The sequence below is a fragment of the Crocodylus siamensis genome, chromosome 10, assembly GCF_052110815.1.
Source record: "Crocodylus siamensis isolate JL-2025a chromosome 10, ASM5211081v1, whole genome shotgun sequence".
Lineage (NCBI taxonomy): Eukaryota > Metazoa > Chordata > Crocodylia > Crocodylidae > Crocodylus > Crocodylus siamensis.
Window position 1 is genome coordinate 10926263 of NC_143404.1, and position 20475 is coordinate 10946737.

The 20475-nt window shown below is 43.3% G+C and overlaps 1 protein-coding gene across 1 annotated transcript in view; it reads left to right on the forward strand.

Moving 5' to 3' along the window:
- Positions 1-20475, forward strand: part of FSTL4 (follistatin like 4) — a 521826-nt gene that overhangs the window by 298253 nt on the left and 203098 nt on the right. Inside the window, exon 7 of the mRNA XM_090064753.1 lies at positions 577-697. Coding sequence (XP_089920879.1) covers positions 577-697 — 121 coding nt within the window. The remainder of the gene's footprint in view (positions 1-576; positions 698-20475) is intronic.

The window sequence follows — 20475 nt, forward strand, 5'->3', positions numbered from 1 at the left end:
GGGTCAGGAGGCTCATGGCAGAGCCCCCCCATGCAGTGTGGGGCAGTGAGGGGCAGCAGAGATCACCCCCTGCCTGGCAGCACCCAGTGAGCCACGGCTTTTTTTGTTTTTTTTTGTTTTGTTTTGTTTTGTTTTTACAAATGCTAGGAGCTGGGGCGGGGGGGCAGCCACTGCCAGGCTGGGAGAGGGCCTGGTTTGGCTGATTTGGAAATTCTGCCAAATTGGATCAAGACAGTGATTTGAATCAGCGAATCGAATCACTCTCCCTAGAAATGGCTGCCTCCAAATCCAAAGCAAATCCTAGCAGCTTTGCACAGGCCTAGCAACCCCACCCCCTTCCCCATCACAGCAAAATACCAACACCATAAATGATTTCAGTATAATGTTTTGGGCGTTTTTTTCACAAATGGCAAGCTGAAAGTTCTTGTACCAAGTCTGTCAAGGAATTACTTCCTGACATTAAACATTCTCAGTTTGTAGAGCACACCTTTCTGTGTCATGTTGTGATGGTCATTTTTCTTTAAAAGATTACAAATGGTTACAACTTTTTAAAACCGTATATTTCTCTTCCCACAGCTAGTGAAAACAGATGATCTAGAAGATGATTTCTTGGGATGTACACTAGAAGATCTTCTCCGATTTGATGATTACAATAATGATGGTTACTTAACCTTGCAAGAACTTTATACTGCATTCCGTAAGTCATGATACTCTTTGGTTTTCTTTGCAATGATAAAATATGGGGTATAGTCCAGGTGTTAAAACTTATGGCTGTATTTCAGGACAGTAGTCTCTCTAGACAGTTGTTTAAGAAATCAGGCAGGGGGGAGCATTAGCTTAACATGATGACAAATAGGGTTTTGTTTCTATCTTTGGTGTTGGTTTGCTCTAAAGGAAATAATTGTGAATGTTAGGGATATGTCAATGAGGTTAAAAGGAATGGGATTGCGTTCTTGTGACTGTCGTTGTACTTTTACTAACTTCATTGGAAAGATACTGTTGGATTAGTGGCCAGGCATGTAGTTCATGAGTACCTTGGCTAAACATATAATCATGGCAGGATAAGTTAATTTAGCAGTGGAAAAAAAAGTTTTGCCATGAATCTCCTGCCTTGGAATCATGACTTATGCATTTTATTTCTGTTTTGGGGAATGAATTGCTGTGCAATATTAAGAGAAAGCTTTGTGTTTGTTTAACTATTTGCAACATGAATATGGATGATGAATCAACAAGGTTCTTAAGCAGGGTGTAACTTTGAGCTCTTAAATGCTCCCTTCTGACTTCATTAGTATTATCTACGCACTTAAGTTATATGTGACCTAAAGTACTTTGCTGAATCGAAGACACGCATTCTTCCCATGGATGTTATAATATTTTATTAATGCTTGTAAAGCCCTTTGAGATGCTCATAAAAAACCTTTATGCAAGCATAAAAAGCATTATTTTTAGTAGAAATCCAGAATGGTGATCTTCAGAGAACCTGTGACGTGGTACATCATGGAGAAAAATTGCTCAAAGAATGATTCCAAGTATTTGTGGACCTTACCAGCCCAAGAAAATGACTGATATCAGCACTGGTGCCCGTTTCCAACACAGTTTATAACCTGTGCATTAAACATTTTGAGGATAAAAAGAACTATTTCAGCAAGTGCTTCTGCCTCTTCATACCTCTTCATAAAGTACAGATGGGCAAAGTAGGCTCAATAGTGCCATCTTTACTCTTGTTAAATGTAGTACCTTATCCCATGAGTAATCCCAATGATTGCCCACAAACAGAGCTTCTATGCTTAATATTAGTGAGAGTTGCAAAACTGGACTCTGAATAACTAGATATAGCCTGAAATAGCATGTTAATTTTCAGTGTTTTTGTCTCACTACCCTTACTCACTAAATAGAGTTTCATAGTTTCATAGTTAGTAGAGTTGGAAGGAAACTGAGCAGATCATCAAGTCCGACCCCATGCCATGGCAGGAAAGAGTACTGGGGTCAAATGACCCCAGCAAAGACCCCCAGGGTAGGAGCCAGCACCACTTCTCTTGGAAGTTGGTTCCAGATCCTAGCCGCCCTGACTGTGAAGTAGCGCCTCCTGATATCTAGCCTAAATCTACCCTCTACCAGCTTGTGACCGTTATTCCTGGTCACTCCTAGTAGTGCTAGGGGGAACAGGGACTCCCCCAATGCCTGCTGATCCCCCCTGACTAGTTTGTAACAGGCCACTAGATCCCCCTCTCAGCCTTCTCTTGTGGAGGGTGAACAGGTTCAGGTCCCGTCGCCTCTCCTCATAGGGCCTGCCCTGCTGTCCCCTGATCATGTGAGTGGCCTCCTCTGGACCCTCTCCATGTTGTCCACTTCCCTCCTGAAGTGCGGCGCCCAGAACTGGATGCAGTACTCCAGCTACGGCCTGACCAGTGCCACGTAGGGGGGAAGATCACCTCCTTGGACCTGCTCGAGATGCATCTGTGGATGCATGACAAGGTGCGGTTGGCCTTCCTGACTGCCTCCCCACACTGCCAGCCCATGTTCATCTTGGCATCAGTGATGACTCCAAGATCCTTTTCTGCCTCTGCACTGACGAGAAGGGAGTTCCCCAACCTATAGGTATGGTGCTGGTTCTTCCTCCCCAGGTGCATCACCTTGCACTTGCCGGTGTTGAATCCCATCCTATTCCCATCCGCCCAACCCTGTAACCTGTCCAGGTCTGATTGTAGCCTCTTCCTCCCTTCTAACATGTCCACATCCCCCCACATCTTGGCGTCATCAGCAAATTTGAACAGGGTGCTTTTTACTCCCTCGTCCAAGTCACTGATGAAGATGCTGAACAGTGCGGACCCGAGGACCGAGCCCTGGGGGACCCCCACTGCCCACGTCCTTCCAGGTCAAAAATGACCCATCCACCACCGCTCTCTGGGTGCGGCCCTCCAGCCAGTTGGTGACCCATCTGACTGTGTAAAAGGCAGATACTTTGCAAAGATTCTGAGTAACTGAGTAAAGATTCAAAGTATCTGAGTAACTTCCACTTCCTTAGATCATCCTTTTTGTAAAGAGGGTGGCTTCTGTTTTCTTCATTTCTAGTTTTTAATTTAAAAAGCTTTAGGATAATAATTTTTAAAGCACTTTAAAATTAGTCCCAGCTGTCACCTTGCACCTGTTTGAACTATATATGCATTTAATTCATCACGGTACATCCAAAATAATAGATATGCAATAAAACATAAAACCTAATACATTAAGCAGGCCATAAAGTGAATTAACCCAGCTATAAAGACTTGACATGAAGTTATTTGGGATCATATTGAGATCAATGGGTTTTCAAAGTCACAGGAAGTCTAAGCAAATTCCAAAAGCCCTTTGAATGGGTTGGTGGTTCAGTGAATTTTAAATAGGTAATGAAAATAAGGCAGGTACAAAATAGTACCTAAAGAATAGTCAGAAATCAGTAAGCATTCTGAAGTATTTTAAAGAAATTATACAGAAAATTATCAAGAAATAATACTAAGGATATTTCAAAAGAACTTTAATTGAAAAAAAGAAAGTTCTCTATCTTAAAACCAAAATTGGCTCCTTTGTCACGTTATTCTCCATTTTGAATCTTTTCAAAGTATCTGCCTTTATTAGGAGAGGGCAATGGTTCCCCAGCATTTTCATGCACAAGATGGCATCACTGAAGGACCTAGCAACTCTGCAGCTTTTGTCAGCAAAGTAGAGCACATCTCTTTTTTTTCTGGTTAAAAATGTACTCAATTAACATAATCCTGTGGAAAACAATTCTAAAACATTTGTTCTCCAAATGATTGTCTTGGGTGCGTAATTTGGTTTTGGAATCTTTAAGTGCCCCTGAACTTTGTGTTAATCGCTTCATTATGAGCCGGAACTTCAGTCATTAGAAATAAACTGCTGCTTTTAAAGGTACAAAATCCCCCATATTTTTCATAGATGTGACCCAAGGTAGTCACAGCTCACTTGTTCAAATCCACACAAGTTAAGTCAGTCACTCTTGAATCAGGGCAATAAGTTTGCAAACATGGCTGTTCAGCAAGCTGTGGAATCTAATTATAAGAATTCAATGACATCATAAAGTCTGAATCTGATTTACCCTTCTCCAAAATTGCTGTTACATTTATTTCAGTGCACCATGTGCCTGTTTAGTACAGTGCAAGGGAGGTTTGAAGATGACCTTGATGATTTGAAGAGTTGTGCTCTCCAATTTGTCTTTCTTTTGTGGCTCTGGAGCTTACATTTTATTTTAAAACTCTCATGGCTTTTCTGTAATTAACCATGGCCCTGCACATTGGCTCCACTGTACTTCCAACATATTCTTATATTTGCTTGCTTTCTCTCTCTCTCTGTCTCTCACACACACATACAGAGTATTTTTAGTTGATTATTTGCCAAGTAGTAGAAAATGAATGGAAAATGGCTACAACAGGGTAATTGTATAACTTGAGAAAAATAATAGTTCCAGTTACAACATTGCAAGTATGAATTCTAATAATTTAAATGATAATTTAAGTCAGAGGTGTCAAAGCTGTAGCCTGAAAGTGCATCCTCCAGCCCACAGTGCTGCCTGCGGGTCATGGAGCAGCTTGCCAATACAGTACACACTAGCCGTGGCCCAGTGTAGGCGTGATGCATAGTGGGTGCACGGGGGTGCATGTGCAGCCCCTGAGAGTGCCAGTGCACCCCCTGTCAAGCCATGCTCTCTGTTTAGCCAGTGGCTGGGGGGCAGGCAGGAGCACCAGTGCCCCCCCTGTGAATGCCAGCCGGGGAGCAGGGCTGCCAGCAAAAGCGGCTGTGCCACTTGCAGAAGTGGCCACTGGGGGACCCCCCTCTGGTCAGCAGGTTCATGTGCCCCCCCCCAGCCCAACTTAAAAGGCACCAGACACCCATGACCCAGTGTGCTGAATGTGGTGCATCTGGCATGGATGCGCACATGGCTTAAGAGGTGAAGCCAAGGTGAGGACCTGGTCTGGGGCATATCACAGAATCATAGAAAATTACGTTTGAAAGGGACCTCCAGAAGACATCTAGTCCAACCCTCTGATCAAAGCAGGACCATCCATAACTAGATCATCCCAGCCAAAGTTTGTCTAGCCAGGTCTTAAAAACCTTCAAGGATGGAGATTCCCCCACCTCTCTGGGTAACCTGTTCAAGTGTTCACTACCCTCCTAGTAAGAAAATTCTTCTTAGTATCTAACCTGAACTTCCCTTGCTGCAGCTTGAGACAGTTGCTCCTTGTTCTGTCACCTGCCACCGCTAAGAACAGTTTAGCGCCATCCTCTTTTGAACCCTGCTTGAAGTAGGTGAAGGCTGCGATTAAACCCCCTTTCAGACTCCTCTTCTCCAGACTAAATAAGCCCAGTTCCTTCAGTCTTTCTTCATAAATCATGTCTCTCAGCCGCTTTACCATTATTGTTGCCCTCTGCTGGCCTCTCTCCAATTTGTCGACATCCTTTTTGTAGTGGGGTCCCAAAACTGAACACAGTATGCCAGATGTGGCCTCACCAGTACTGAATAGAGGGGAATAATCACTTCCCTTGACCTGCTGCCAACTAGGCTTGTGTGAAGCGGCTAGTATTTGCTTCGATTTGGATTTGGCCAATTTGGGGGACAGTGATTCGATTCAGTGATTCAAATCACTGTCCTGAATCGATTCAGCTGAATCTGATTTGCAGGTTTGGCCGCTGCAAAATTGGCCAAATCTCCGAGTCAAACAGGCCCCATCCCCTGCCTGCTCTCCCAGCCCTGGCAATGGCTGCCCCTCCCGCCCCAGCTGCTGGCACTAGGGAAAAAAAAGCCCCAACTCACCGAGTGCTGCTGGATGGGGGGGCAATCCCCACTACCCCCCATTGTACCAAGCTGTGGGGGGGGTCTGCATGAGCCCCTGACCCTTGCCTGCTGTCCCAGCATCCCCACAAGGCTGCCCCACCTGCCCCATCTCCAGTCCTTTAAGGGGAAAAAAAGCAAGAACCACCCCCAGACTTGCTGGTTCCTACCTGGCAGGGAGCGATCCCCACTGCCCCCCTTACCCCGTGCTGCGTGGAGGGCTCTGCATGAGCCCTCCAAAGCCCTGATGCCACTGCTGGAGCCAGTGAGCCCTGGGGTTTTTCTTGGTTTTTTTTCTTAAAGAACCAGAGCTGGGGTGGGCAGGACAGCCATGGGGGTGCTGGAGGAGCAAGGGAGGGTCGGGGGGTCATGACAGTGGGGGGCAGTGGGGATCATCCCCCAACCCAGCAGAACCTGGAGAGTTGGGGGGGGTTTAAAGCACCAGGAACTGGGGTGGGTCGTGCACCCATGTGGGGGTGGGGCTGGGGCTGGGGAAGTAGGCGGGGGTTGGGGGGCTGGGGGAGCAAGCAGGGGCTGGGGGCTGGCAGGGGTCCCCCCATGGTCCTCTCTCCCCTGCTCCAACTCCAGCTCCAGCTCCCTGCTGCAGCCAGCAGGGTAAGTCTGAATCATTGAAGCTCTCTGAATCTTTTCCAAAGATTCGGAGAGCTTCAAATCAATTCAGACCTTTTTATTGGTCCCCTGATTCGATTCAGATTTGGTGATTTTTGCCACCGAATTGGGCGGAATCTCTTCTGAATGAAATCAGCACCTGAAGCTTCACGCAGACCTACCTGCCGACACTTTGTCCAATGTAGCCCAGTATGCCATTAGCCTTTTTTGCAACAAGGTACACTGTTGGCTCATATGCTGCCTGCAGTACCTGCGCCAGACCAGCCCTGCATGCTGGATCCAGGGTTGGTCCACGTCAGGCCCACAGACCAGCCCTACTTGCTAGAGCCAATGTGCGGGCCAGTCTAGTGTGGGTTCCACATGCAGCGCACGCCCTAAACTGGTCCCATGCACTAGGTGTAGTATGTGCCCTGGACTGTCCCCACTACCTGGGGCCAAGTGCTGTTGTGTGCTACACATAGTTCACAGAGCTGGAGATGGCATGTGTGTTGCAAGCTGCACATAGTGCCTGCACCGGATTGGCCCTGCCTGCTGGATATGGCATGTGGGGCCAATGTTTAGGCCAGGCCCAGCCCATGGACCAGCTCTGTCCCCATCATCTGACCTATGGGGGAGGGTAAGTTTGACACCCCTGATTTAAATAAATGTACATGCATGTGTCAACATTTAGTTTTAGATGATGGGGACAATCATGGAGATCTTACTGTCCCCTTTACCATTTCATTCAGCTTTTCTAAAAGATATTTTGTCCTTTTAATTAATCCTGTCAGTGCACCTGCCTGAATTTGTTTGCATGTGTGTAAATTGCTGTAAATATCTATTAGTCCTGGATAAAAACTGGTATTTTAATTCATCCTGATCATACATAAATAACATATCAAGCGGTATAACTATTTTTCCTGATGTAAGAAGAGCAAATTGTGGGTGTTTTCTAGTCTCTGATTAATGAACCATATTAGACTGTCATGCTCAAGGGCATAATAAAAAGAATCCTAGTTTTAATTTGATTATCTCAAGATATTCCTATCCCAAAGATATATGAAGAACACTGGTAAGGTGCTAATTTAGCTGTATTACATGTTTGTATTCTTTATATTTTCTGTAGACATATAAAACCTAATAAGGAACTACAACTGGTAATAGGGATAGTTGTTGTGTGAGAGAGAATACATCTAATTAATCAGCATGGAAACAATCTAGTAAATTGGCAAGTGTATTGCATAGCTGACTAGGACTTTAAATATGCCCAGATGAGTGATTTTTGGATATATGTTCTGGAACCATATCTGATCGGAGGTCGTTAAAATTAGGCATGTCACTTCTAGCTTTACCTTTGTGTCTTTCCCTAATGAGAAAAAAGTAGGTTGGCAGATGTGGAAGTTTGGCTAGGGGGAAAAAAATCAGTGTCATTGTCTAGGTCTATATTATCATCAATGTGGACAGGTCAATTAGTAATACAAATATATCAAAGAGAAAGAAAACATGTATTCCATCAAAATGACTATATCATGTCAACATTGCTTTAGTTAATAAGATATTATTAATGGTAAGATAGAAATCCTCTTAAATTATAGCTCATTGCTCATTAGGGTTTTCCTAACTGACATTCACTTTCGACAGCTTGGCTTTGTATTTCATTTGATTATAAGAGAGTATAATACAGTCCCTTAATGAATGCCTTGACTAGCTGTAATGTGGGCTGAGGCAGCAGTGTTACCTCTCCTGACCACCACCTTGGTTCCCCACCCAGTTGCCTCTTCTGTCTCTCAGGAACCTGCCCTATTATCTTTCCTGCCACACCTTAACATTATGGTTAGAAGGGGAGTCTGCCCTGGAGGGCAAGAGAGGTTGGGTACAGGGCCCTTGTTTGGACCAAGGCTGGCCTTGGCCCACTTTGCTCTGGTTGGTTTCCTTCATCCAGGGCCCACAGCGCCGGGACCCTAGGCTCCCAGGCCCCCAGTCTGCTGCTAGCTGCCCCACCAGTGGATTGGGGCGAGGGGCTGGGTCCTGCCCGACCCAAGCAGCTCTTTCCGAGCCCAGGTCCTCCGTTCAGGGCATGGGGATGGGACCTGCCTCTATTCTCTGCAAGTGAGCAGGGCAAGGCTTCCCCAGCCCCCACCAGCAGGGAGCTCCTAGCACCTGCTCCACAACTGCAGGACTGGCACTGGGAGATCCCTATCTCCCAGTGCCAGCCCCATGACTGCGGACCTGGTGCTGGGAGATAAGGGTCTCCCAGCACCAGCCCCGGAGTTGTGAGGCTGGCACTGGGATCTCCATGTTGGTAGGTTCAGGGGAGCCTGTTCCCCACTCAGCTCTGTGGGCATGGAGCTGGGCGGAGAAAATCTGGGGAGCTTGGAGCTCCCTGCTACTGAGGCAGGAGGACAAAGTCCCTGGCCTGACAGCAGGCAACTCCTAGGGGCAGGGAGCAGTTGCCTGTCCCCTGATGAATAGCTGACCAGGAGCAGATTTGCTCCCACTCAGGCATCTACACGAGTGCTACTGTGCCATTACTAATCAAAAGTAAATTTGCTACTTGCGTTTGCAGGTAGCAAATTTACTCTTGATTAGCAAGGTTTAATGCATATTAAGTATGTGCACATGTAGATGCACATGCTTACTGCATAATAAACTATGCTACTGTGCAGTTAAGCATCTCATGTAGATGTACCCCAAGTCAATTATTGAACAGAGCACAGGGATAGAGGCAGAAATTCCTGACTTTTACGTTTAGCTCTGCCACAAAGTCAGTGTATAATCTTGGGCAAGTCACTTAAGTACTGTGGACCTCAGCCTTTAATCTGTAAAGTTGAGGTAACTAATCATTTTTCCTCCTTTCACATTATTCCTTTTGGAATGATTCATATAAGTGGGGACCAAGCTTTTTGGCAAGTGTGTCACAACTTAGCCCCACACTTCCCCAAGTGTTACTCTAGTTCCCTCCCATTGTCCAATCTGCTACTTCATGTTCTGCTCCTTGCCCTATCTGCCACTGTGCTGCAGGTCCCTTTCCTGCCAAGTGCTACACACAAAGTCTGTCCATGCCATTTGTGGTATTCATGCTACAGGTTGGCCATCCCTAGTTTAGATAATATTTATAAAGTGGTTTTGGAAAGTGTAAATGATTTACCCCAGGAAACGCAGATCTCTTGTTTTTATATAAATGCCCAGGCAAGAAAATAAAATTTGCAGGAGAGAAAAACAAAATGCTATAGGTGCAGACAGTGACTTTTATAGTTTTCAGCCTTTCCCTGGAGTTCCCTGGTATCTCATTAAGAATTCTGAGTTTAAAGCAGACATTTTTAGCATACTTTTTACTGGTTGGCTGGTACTGTAAGGAAGATCTTTCCATTTATCACAAAGGAACTTGCATGCATTTTTGTTAATGCTAAAGATGAATGCAGAGGTCTAATTTAAGTAAATCGAACCCAAATCAAAACTAGAAGGCTGACTTGGACAAGTGAAAGATAGGACTTGTTTGTGGTTTGAAGGGAAAAACGCAAAGTACTGCCATGGCAATAAATTTGTATAGCTTTAAGGAAATACATGTTGTACATAGGGTGCCCAGGTGGGTATGCACGCATGCACATACATCTTTATATAAATATATTGTATACATGTTCACGTTAGGAGCATGTCTTTCTAATATAAAAATAACAAACCTAAACTACAATTTTAGATTAAATGTATACTCAGTAGTGTTTCTGGTCAATATGCTGCGTGGTTTTAGATATTCATTATTCTATCCTTCAGTTAGTTTGGTCAAGACTGCTTAATTGCATTAGACAACTGGATTGTGAGAGAAGGCATTTTGCTTGAGGTGTTCTTCTCTTAGGCCATATTGTAACAACAATATCTGCAGGATCAAATCATCATAGTCCTAAGGTATCGACAAGCTCTGCCCCATTGGCTGTTATCTCCTCAGTATGTGGTCTTCTTTCATGTTACTGCAGATATCAGTACAAAGTGGGAAATAATTCATTAGCTTACCAACATTGATTTGTTCTCCTGTGAGCTATGCTGTATCTAAACTTCAAGTACGCCATAGCAAGAGGTAGAGTTCCAGCTTCCCATATCAGACTGAGGCAATTACAGAAGATGATGCTGGGTACCCAGGGGAAGAAATGACGTTTCCTTCAAATTGACTGAGGCAACTGCTGTTGAGCTACGTTTGCCTCAAACAACGAAATGAGCACCCATGTTATTAAATGAAGATGCCGTTTATTTGGTGATTATCGGATGAGTGAATTATCTGCCATTTAGCACGACAGTTCTACACCTTATATTAAAAGAAAAAATGAGCCAGCTAGTTTGAACTTAAGAAACGATGGTTATGCATACACTGATAGTTAGGCTTTAGCTTGTATGTGAGCTGTTAGAAGACCATGACAACCATATACGCTGTAAGTTAGGTGTATGTGAAGCAGGAAGTATTCGATTTGGATTCAGCCGGGTTTGGGGGATAGTGATTCGATTTGCTGATTTGGATAGCTGTCCTAATTCTATTCGGTCAAATCTGAATCTGAAGATTCAATTCAGATTCAGAGAATCAGTGATTCAGCCATAGACACAGCTTTAAATGTTTTTTCTACGTACCTCGAGGTACCAGGCACGGCTCCTGAACACTGAGATGGTGGGACAGATGGAGTGTCCCATGGGAGTGTGGGGGGTGTCCCCCACATGCTTAGCAGTGGACCCAGAAGTGGACCAGAAGTAGTTCAAGTCTGTCTGCAACAATCCCATGGTTCCCTGCGTCTGACATCTGGGCCTTCTGTACACCAATTCCTTTCTCAGCTGCCTGTAAATGCAAGCCCAAAATGGCTGACAAGTAAACTGCAGACTGATTTCTAGAACAGCTCCACAGAGAAACCTGGCACGCATCTCAGTGACATTTTATAGAAAGATTGTGAAAGGTTGAGGATCACCCCAAGGTTGACCCTAAATGTCACCATAGGTATGCCCACTGTGGTAAGGCATGACGAGGTCGAACGGTCACAAACTCCTGCAAGACCGTTTCAGGCTGGACATAAGGAAGAATTTCTTTACTGTCCGAGCCCCCGAGGTCTGGAACAGTCTGCCAGCGGAGGTGGTTCAAGCACCTACATTGAACACCTTCAAGAGTAAATTGGATGCTTATCTTGCTGGGATCCTGTGACCCCAGCTGACTTCCTGCCCTTTGGGCAGGGGGCTGGACTCGATGATCTCCCGAGGTCCCTTCCAGCCCTAATGTCTATGAAATCTATGAAAATGTTTTATGCAAAAATGTATGCATTTCACTCCCAAGCTGCATTGGCTAGACAAGGTACTAATTGGATTTCCCTTTCACATATAATAGTATCTCCACAGTGATAACACAGTCCATCAGTTATCTGACTGTTTTCCAGTCACAACAGTCACATTTTGCAAGGCCTGACATGCCTATAACACCAATTACTGCCTCAGGCTTGGTCCTACACTACTTATTTAAGCAGTGCTTACAATGGGACAAATTTTGAATCCCACTGTTGTGTTGTGGATTCAGGCAGACATCAGTACCTCACCACTAATAAAAGAATAGGGAAGGAAAATCCCTATTACCTTTGGTTCTCCACGTCCCCCAGGTTTTTGGATCGAAAAGTGTGTTGGACTTCTTTCTTCCTTGTGACCTTCCAGAGCTGTGCCCTCATTTCCTCCAGAGTTTTTGGTCCCTTCCATTCATGTATTATATGTCATCCCGTACCCCATCACCCCAGAGCTCTGCTTTCCTCTAAAACTTTGCACTTGCACCTTCTCTGTCCTCACCTTGAGATGCATCTCATTCCAGCTAGTTAGCAAGCCTCACTTAATCCAACCATCCAGTGGACTGGCTGGAGAAGTACCTCTCATGCCAGTTCATATACACTAATAAATCCAAATGCTTTCAAACTTTGTATGGAATGATAATAAAGCCAGGACAGAAGGGACTTTAAGAGGTTATCTCATCCACCACCTGCTCACAACAAGATAATCCCAATCTGAACAATCCCTGGCCAAAAGTTTGTTTTACCTATACTTAGAAACTTCCAGTAAGGGAGATTCTGCAACCTAAGTAATCTGTTTCAGTGCTTAATACCGTCATAGTTATTAAATCCTTCCTAACATAACTCCCCTTTGCAAATTTAAGCCCGTTATTACTTAACCTGTTCCCAGTAGACATAAAGAACCATTGGTGACAATCTTCTGTATAAAAACATTTCCTGTGTTGGATGACTGCTATGAAATCCTGCCTCAGCCTTGTCATCTCTAGGCTAAATAATTCCAGCAGTCTCAGTTTGTGCTTCTACTCTAACCCCAATACAGTACTTGGTACGTTAACCCTCCCTCTATTTACTAAAAACAAGGAGCTGGAACAAATGGATATGACAAATATTTTTTCTTCAGAAAACAAGCTTTCATCTGGCAAGTCATAAAAACAAAAAGTCTTGGCAAAGACTGGAGAGATCTTCCACAGTCAGAGCTGGTACAAGCACAGCAAACATTGTTAGATTCATTCAATTCTGTAGCATACTTTGCATATGCCTAATGCCATCTTGATATAACAGAGACTCTGAGGTTATAATTGATATAACAGCATCAATGGGATTTTTTACACTTGGTGTAATTTATTTTTTTAAGATTCACAGATCTGTGTTTTTTTACTCAGCAGTGAAATCAAAAGTAGAATCTGTGATATAAGAGTATATCGGATGTATGCCTCACTGTTTTACCTTACTCAGGCATATCAGTTGTACACTGGTGCCAACGCATTTGTCAACTGCAAAAGAATGGTAATTTTTCAAATCCTTTTCACTTCAAAAGATACCAGCTGGAAAATATCAATGTAATTCATACATACTGATTATATAAGAGAAAATGAACTAATTACACATTGGTATTGGAAATCCATTGTGTACAAATTGCAAAGAAAACTCATTAAAATACAATGCTTTTGTGATTTAAAAATGCTCTTTAGGGAACATTGATTTGTTAATCTCTGTTTTAAATGTAGGATTTTCCAGTGTGGAGTGGAGTAAGTATTCCAAAGGTGATGTAATACAAACCATATCAAATGTCTGCATACACATGTGCAGAAATAGACTATCTAAATATTTATAAGCACTTATGGGTGACTCACTGGTGCATAAAACTGGCTGAATACTATTCCTCAAATAATAATTTGATCTACACCAGCTATGTTCACTGAGATAATTTTGCAAACACAGGTAATAACATTATCAATTACTCGTGGATGCAAAATTAGGTCAGGGAACATTAAATGCAAATACAAATATTTGTGAGTTCATATAGTAATGTGTAATCCTAATTGTACAGGTGTACCTGAAGATCAGGTGGCCAGGTGTCTCAAGGTTATCACTTGAATTTACAATCAAGTATGAATGCAAAACCATGGGCAACTATTTGCTGGTGTAATTTTATTCCAACAAAAGTGGAGGCAGTGTCTAAAATAGAGAGTTTAGAAAGATCAAGTGTCCACATTTTTGGCCAAAATATCAGTTTTGCTAAGGAACAGTAGCATAACTAGGGTGGGGTGAGCAGGGCGCCAACTGCGAGGGGGTGCCAGGGTCCTCCACTGGGAGTCTTTGCCACAGCAGGGGAAGCTCTGCACCGCCCCTGCCCACCCTACAATGGACAGTGCCATACCCAGCAATGTATTTGGGGGATGAGGCGGGGGGAGAAAGGAAGCAGTGAGTGGGGTGAGCAGAATGGTGCTCCCCTCCTCACCGTCACCATCCCCCACCTCCCCCCCAGGATTTTTGCCAAAGGAAGCATAGCCCTACTCCCAATATGCATGTTTGTGTTGGGGGCAGGCAGGGGGAGGAGGAAGAGAGAGAGAAAATGGGGCACTGGGATCCAGTCAAAAGCACCAACCACAGGAGCACACTGCTGATGCTGAACTGTAGCAGCACCAGCAGCCTGGGAAAATAAGACTTCCCTTCTCCTCATGCATATCACTGTGACCTCCATGTCCCTCCCTTCCCCCCACTCCCCAGTTTACTGTGGTCAGCACAACCTTGCTGCCCCCTGCCCCTTTACCCCAGTCACTCAATGAATTCCTACGCCACTGCTAAAGAATATGAGAGTACACAGTGTGACATACCATTAAGGTACCTTTAGGTGTGTTTAAATGAGATATAAAAAAGTATATATACGTGTGTGTGTGTGTGTGTGTGTGTGTGTCTGTGCGTGCGCGCGTGTTTCATAGATTCATAGATTGTAAGGCCAGAAGGGACCTCGGAAAATCACCGGGTCCAGCCTCCTGCACCAAGCAGGAAAGATAACTTGGGGTCAGGTGACCCCAGCAAGGTATCTGTCTGGTTTCCTCTTGAAGATTTCCGGGGTAGGTGATTGCACCACCTCTGGAGGGAGCTTATTCCACAGTCTGGACACCCTAGTTGTGAAGTAGTTTTTCCTAATGTTGAGCCTGAATCGATCTTCCAGGAGTTTGTGGCCATTACTCCTGGTTTTCCCCTCGGGTGCCCTGGTGAACAGTTGCTCACCGAGCCCTTGATGTACTCCCCTAGTGTAGTGGTAAGCTGCTCCCAGGTCCCCTCTCAGCCTTCCTTTTCTCAAGCTGAAGAGTCCCAGCTGCCTCAGCCCTTCCTCGTATGGCTTGCCTTGTTAGACTGATCATACGGGTGGCTCATTTTTGAACTCCCTCAAGCTTGTCCATGTCTTTGTTAAAGTGCGGTGCCCAGAAATGAACACAGTACTCCGGCTGCGGTCTCACCAGTGTTGAGTAGAGCAGAAGAATCACCTCCTTGGCTTTGCTGGAGATGCATCGATTGATGCATGCCAGAGTATTACTTACCCTACTGGCTACACCATCGCACTGCCAGCTCACATGCATACTCTGGTCTGTTATTACCCCCAGATCCCTTTCATTCATCCCTTTTGATAGTGTGCATCGGAATTGAGGGGTAAGGGAAAGGGCATTCTCTTTTCAAAATCCTGTTTTTGTACTAAGGATCACAGCAATAAGTTTGAAAGTTGCTCATGTTTATATGTCGCTTTTATATATAAAATAGCCACTCCTATAACAAAGAGAAGAACAAATATTTATGCAGCTGGATTGTATTAGGTTTTGGTGCATTGTACATGGACCAGAATACTGTCTTCCCTTTAGCTAGGGACAGGAATTACACATAAACCATTATAAGTGATCGGAAACCGGTTCAGATCTGTAACACAACAGAAGCTCAGTGCACATAAACCACTTGCAAAATGGCTGAAACCAGTTTTAGATAAATGTGGATCAATGTAGTATCAGACTTAACTGATTTAGGTTAAAACAATTTACTGAACTTCTGTCCCAGATATCCCTCCAGATTCAAGTTAACTCACAGTCCCCCAGCATCCCAGGATGATATGCACCACCCCTGCAAATCCCCCATTGCAGGGTGGGTGGGTTAGCCTTGGCCCAAGCTGTCTGCTTCAATTGAGCAGGGAGGCATGCTGTAGCGCCCCCTGGCTTCTGGCCTGGGTCACTGCAGGCATGTGGCTATATTTCCAGTATCAAAAGTGAATGTCTGTTCACTTGCTTATCAATTCAATCCACGCAGCTTAGTCTAACCTGCAAAGTTTGAACTGATTCAGCCTTGGGCTTTTTAACTGTCTATACTTAGAGTTTATAGTTAACATTATTCCTTTGCCATCATTTGTCTGTCTTCTCTACCTTTGTATCATTTAATTACTTCAGAAGGCATATTTCTTTTTTTGGAACATGCACTTTTCTATCAAAAAAGTGACAGCAAGTGTTAATTGTTTGGCCAGAAATATCCCCTCTACCCAGGACAGCAATTTATTTTGAATGGAATAAGCTGTTTGCCTTATTTCCTTGCTAACTGATATTATCCTGAAAATACTTTCTTGCATGTTATATCTTTTATGAGGTGTGCCAAAAAGTAGCAACTAAATCAGAAAGCTCTGTTTCCTGTAGACTGTGAAAAAATGAAACCAAAATAGAGTGGACTAAATTAAAATTTTGCTAAAAATGCTGGATATTAGGGCTCTGTGAAACAGCACCATTTCGTTTCAACTTCCGTTTTGCCATTTTGATGGGACAGTGTTTCACTTTGAGTTTTGTTTCATTTCAAAAGCACTGTTTTGTTTTGTTTTGTTTTGTTTCATCAAAATTGTTTCACTGTTTTGATGTTTTGCCCATATCTATAATGGGGAAGCTTGAAGCTGCCTATAACTTCATCACTTCTTGCCTGATTTGGATGAGACTTGTAGGGATGGTGGCCCCTTCTGCAGGCATGAAGCCTGCCAAGCTTCAAGGACATAGGTGAAGGGGTTTCTGGAAGACTGCACCTCAAACTGTTCAGAGCAAAACCTAAGTCACTTGTAAGTGTGAAGACACAGAGAAAGCTCAGTTCAAACAATGCTTTTTATGCTGTTTTTCCATCCCTCCCCCTGAGCACTGGGATTGGAAGGGACCTCAGGGAATGATGACAGTCACTGGCCAGCTACACAGTCAATAAGAGAGCCGTCCTTCCCTCCTCTTTCCCCTCTCTCTCCTTAGTTTCTCCTTAAAACATCTGAAACATTTCAACTGCCCTCATTTCATTTCAAGGCTGTTTTGAAGCCTTTCATTTCATTTTGATTTGGCTGTTTTGAGCTTGAAACAAGTCAAAGCAAAACAGCCAGTGAAATTCCACACAGGCCTACTGGATATCTGCTGTGCTATGGCTTTTTACAAAGTTCCCAGAAAATTGTTTGTGGCCATTCAATGATGCAGTAAATTTGTGAGAGAATGGAAGAGGGGTGAAAAGAGTGTGTGATGAAATACAAGCTTAATTTTTAAAAAATCTCATCTGTTAGTATTACCAGATTAAGTGTTCTGCTGTCCCCACTAACTCCCATGCAGACATTTGAATGTGCAGTGGATATAGGTTTTCGGCAACCCAAATTTCACTGTGATTAATTCATGCACAGCTGGATGAATGTGGGACAGGCTCTACCCACCTGGTACAGCACAAAGATTTGTTGTTAAATAAGAAAAACTGGTGACAGCCTGGACAAGCAGCACCTAGTATAATGACCAGTGACTGGAACAATTCAGGATGGATACGGAGAGCTAGAACAATTGCCCGTCAAATTCAATAGGAATGTTTCCATTGACTTCACTGGGCAGTGGCTCAGGTTCTTACTGTACTGCAATTAATTGCCTTTATTATGTTATTTTCAGTATTCCCAAGATTTATACACCAAATGAACTTTGGCACTAGCTTTTACTGACATTACACACATTACAGGTTCAAAACAACCAAAGCATCTCAGCCATTTTGAATTTGGATTTGGGCATCTTAGAGAGTTTTTCAATTCTTTTAAATATACTACATTTTTCCCTTCACCATTTAATTGAATCATAGACTTTACTGTCAGAAGTAGTAAACCTTGGATTATATAGTCCAACATCCTATCTATCTTAGAGCTCTGAATTTGACCTAGTCACGCCTATGTTTGAGCCCGATTGCCAAAAGCATAACTTCCAGAAAGTGAACCAGTTTTGATCTGAAGACATCGAGAAATAGAGAATCCACTGCTTCCCTCAGCAGTTTGTTCAAATGGTTAATTATCCTCACTATAAAACATTTGCCCTTAATTTCTGCTTTGAATTTGTATGGTTTCAGTTTCCAGGTGTTGGTTCTGGTTATGTCTTTCTCAGATAGATTAAAGTGTCTCTTAGCAGCTGGCATGTTTTCCTGAAGAAGTTAATTTTACACTGTAATCATCAACTCAATCTTCTTTTCATAAAATAAGCAGATTGAGTTCTTTAAATCAAGTAATCTGCTCCAGCATTTGAATCATTTTTTGTGGCTCTTTTCTTTTTTTTTTAACATTTCTTTTAAAACATGAAAGCCAAAACTGTACAAAGCATTCCAACACCTACAGAGCATACCTCACCTATTCTCTACTCACCTCCTCCATTTATACATCCAAAGATTTAATGTATTCGTTGTGCCATAGCTTTGTATTGGAAACTCAGTTCATTTATTCTGACCCCCAAATCCTTTTAAGAGACAGTGGTTTTCAGGATTCAGTTCCAACATTGGTAGGCATGGCCTATATTTCTGGTTCCTAGATATGTAGATTTGCATCTGGCTGTATTAAGACATTATGTCTGATAAAGATTAAATGATCCACATTGCTATATATTACTCTCTGTCATCCTCATTATTTACCAATCCACCAATCTTTGCCACAAATTTTATCAGTGCACTTATTAATTTGGCACTTATTCCCAGATCACCGATGAAAATGTCAAATAGAATTGTCTTCAGAATCCCACTAGAAGCACCCCTCATTGATGATTCTCCAAAACTAGTATTGAGATGTGTCAGTTAGCTAATTCTTAATCCATTTAACGTGTGTTTTATTGATATTGTATAGGGCTAGTTTGGTAATCAGCTTGTCGGAGCAGCCATCAGAAAGTGATCACGTATAGAACATATTCCTAGAGCAATCAATATTATTTATGTGGCGCCACATTTGGGATATTTCTGTGTTCTTGCTTCCCTGAAAATGCAGTCAGAGTCAGAGGAAGGAATAAGTTTAATTCAGCAATTAGTTTTCCATTGTTTTCAGAAAACAAAAAAGCTTGTAAACCTATAGTAAAAGGTAATGTATTGCATTTGGTTTACTCATGTAGATTTCAAATTTCTGTTTCAGTTTCCCCCACCATTTCCCTCTTTGCTACCACGCAGCAGCATTGTTGGGTACTAACTGTGCGGTGATGACATAGCAGTAGTAACAAGCTACCGCGTAGTAGCTCATTGCTACTGCACAGTAGCATTGGAAAAAACAGTGGGGCAATGGTATTGTGCAGTAATGCCTGTAGTACTAAATGTAGTATTGTACTAAATGACTACACAGTAAAAAATGTGCAGTCCTTCACTCATGTAGACACAGCCACTGAAAGTAGTTAAACAAAACAAGAAATTCCATTTAATATGGAGTCAAACCAAATTCTGATTGCTATATGTCAATGTGGGTGTAGGGGACATCTTTATGATGAATCAGTTGAGAAATAGGTTTTTTTGATCCTTACAAACCTACCAATTTAAATGGGAATCTTAAAGTCTGCAGATATCTAGCAGCAGGAAACTTTCTTAGAAATTAAGGGACAGCTGATTGGTATTGACTGAACACAACAAACCCCCACTTCGCATCTTTCAGGCATGGATAATGATAAACTAGGACTTTGACAGCAATGCTAGTCAAATGTGCTGCTTTAAGAGGTTTAAACAGAATTGCCAAATGAGTTGGCAAAAGTCTGAGTGTTTCTGTACATGAGTGGAGTGCTTTGATAGCTGGCAGCCTTTCTAAAAAGAGAACAGGTAGGAGAAAGTTTGGGGCTACTATTTGTTTAACTTTTTTAGTGCTGCTTGCTAAACTAATCTACAGTTTGTCCTCAGGTAATCATCACGCTTAGCTTGGACACATGCTACTGAGATTGAACAAACCTTCCGTACAATCTCTGGGAACCCCTTCACATCCATCATGAAGTGATAGTTTCCCACCAGAGTGCCAGTCCAGGATGGTATGGTGACTGGCAGAAACTTGTGCAGGGACCCTGGGAAGAGAGGAGTAATAAGGCTATCATAGAAACTCTGCTATTGATCTCTGTTTTGCAGAAGAGAATTCCTTTCTCAGAACTTGTCATACAGCACAGTACCTCAGGCTTGGCGATGGCATCAAGGTTTGATCTCAAGAGCAAGTTTTGCTGAAGTGTCTCTGTGACATCTTTTAAAATATGCCCTCTTGACTCCTCATGTTCATAGCTTGAAAGGGAAAATGATGTGCAACTAGGAGAAACAAAAGTTTTCAAGCTCCTCAGCCTGTTCCCTGCCCAGTTCCCTGCTTGCAGATCTGAGTGGAGAACAGGCTCTCCAGCCCCTGACCCATGATTGTGGAGCAGGGGCTAGGAACTGTCTTGGTCATGGGCAGGTCCCAGCCCCATGCCCTAATGGGGTGATCAAGGCACAGGGCTTGGAAAGAGTTGC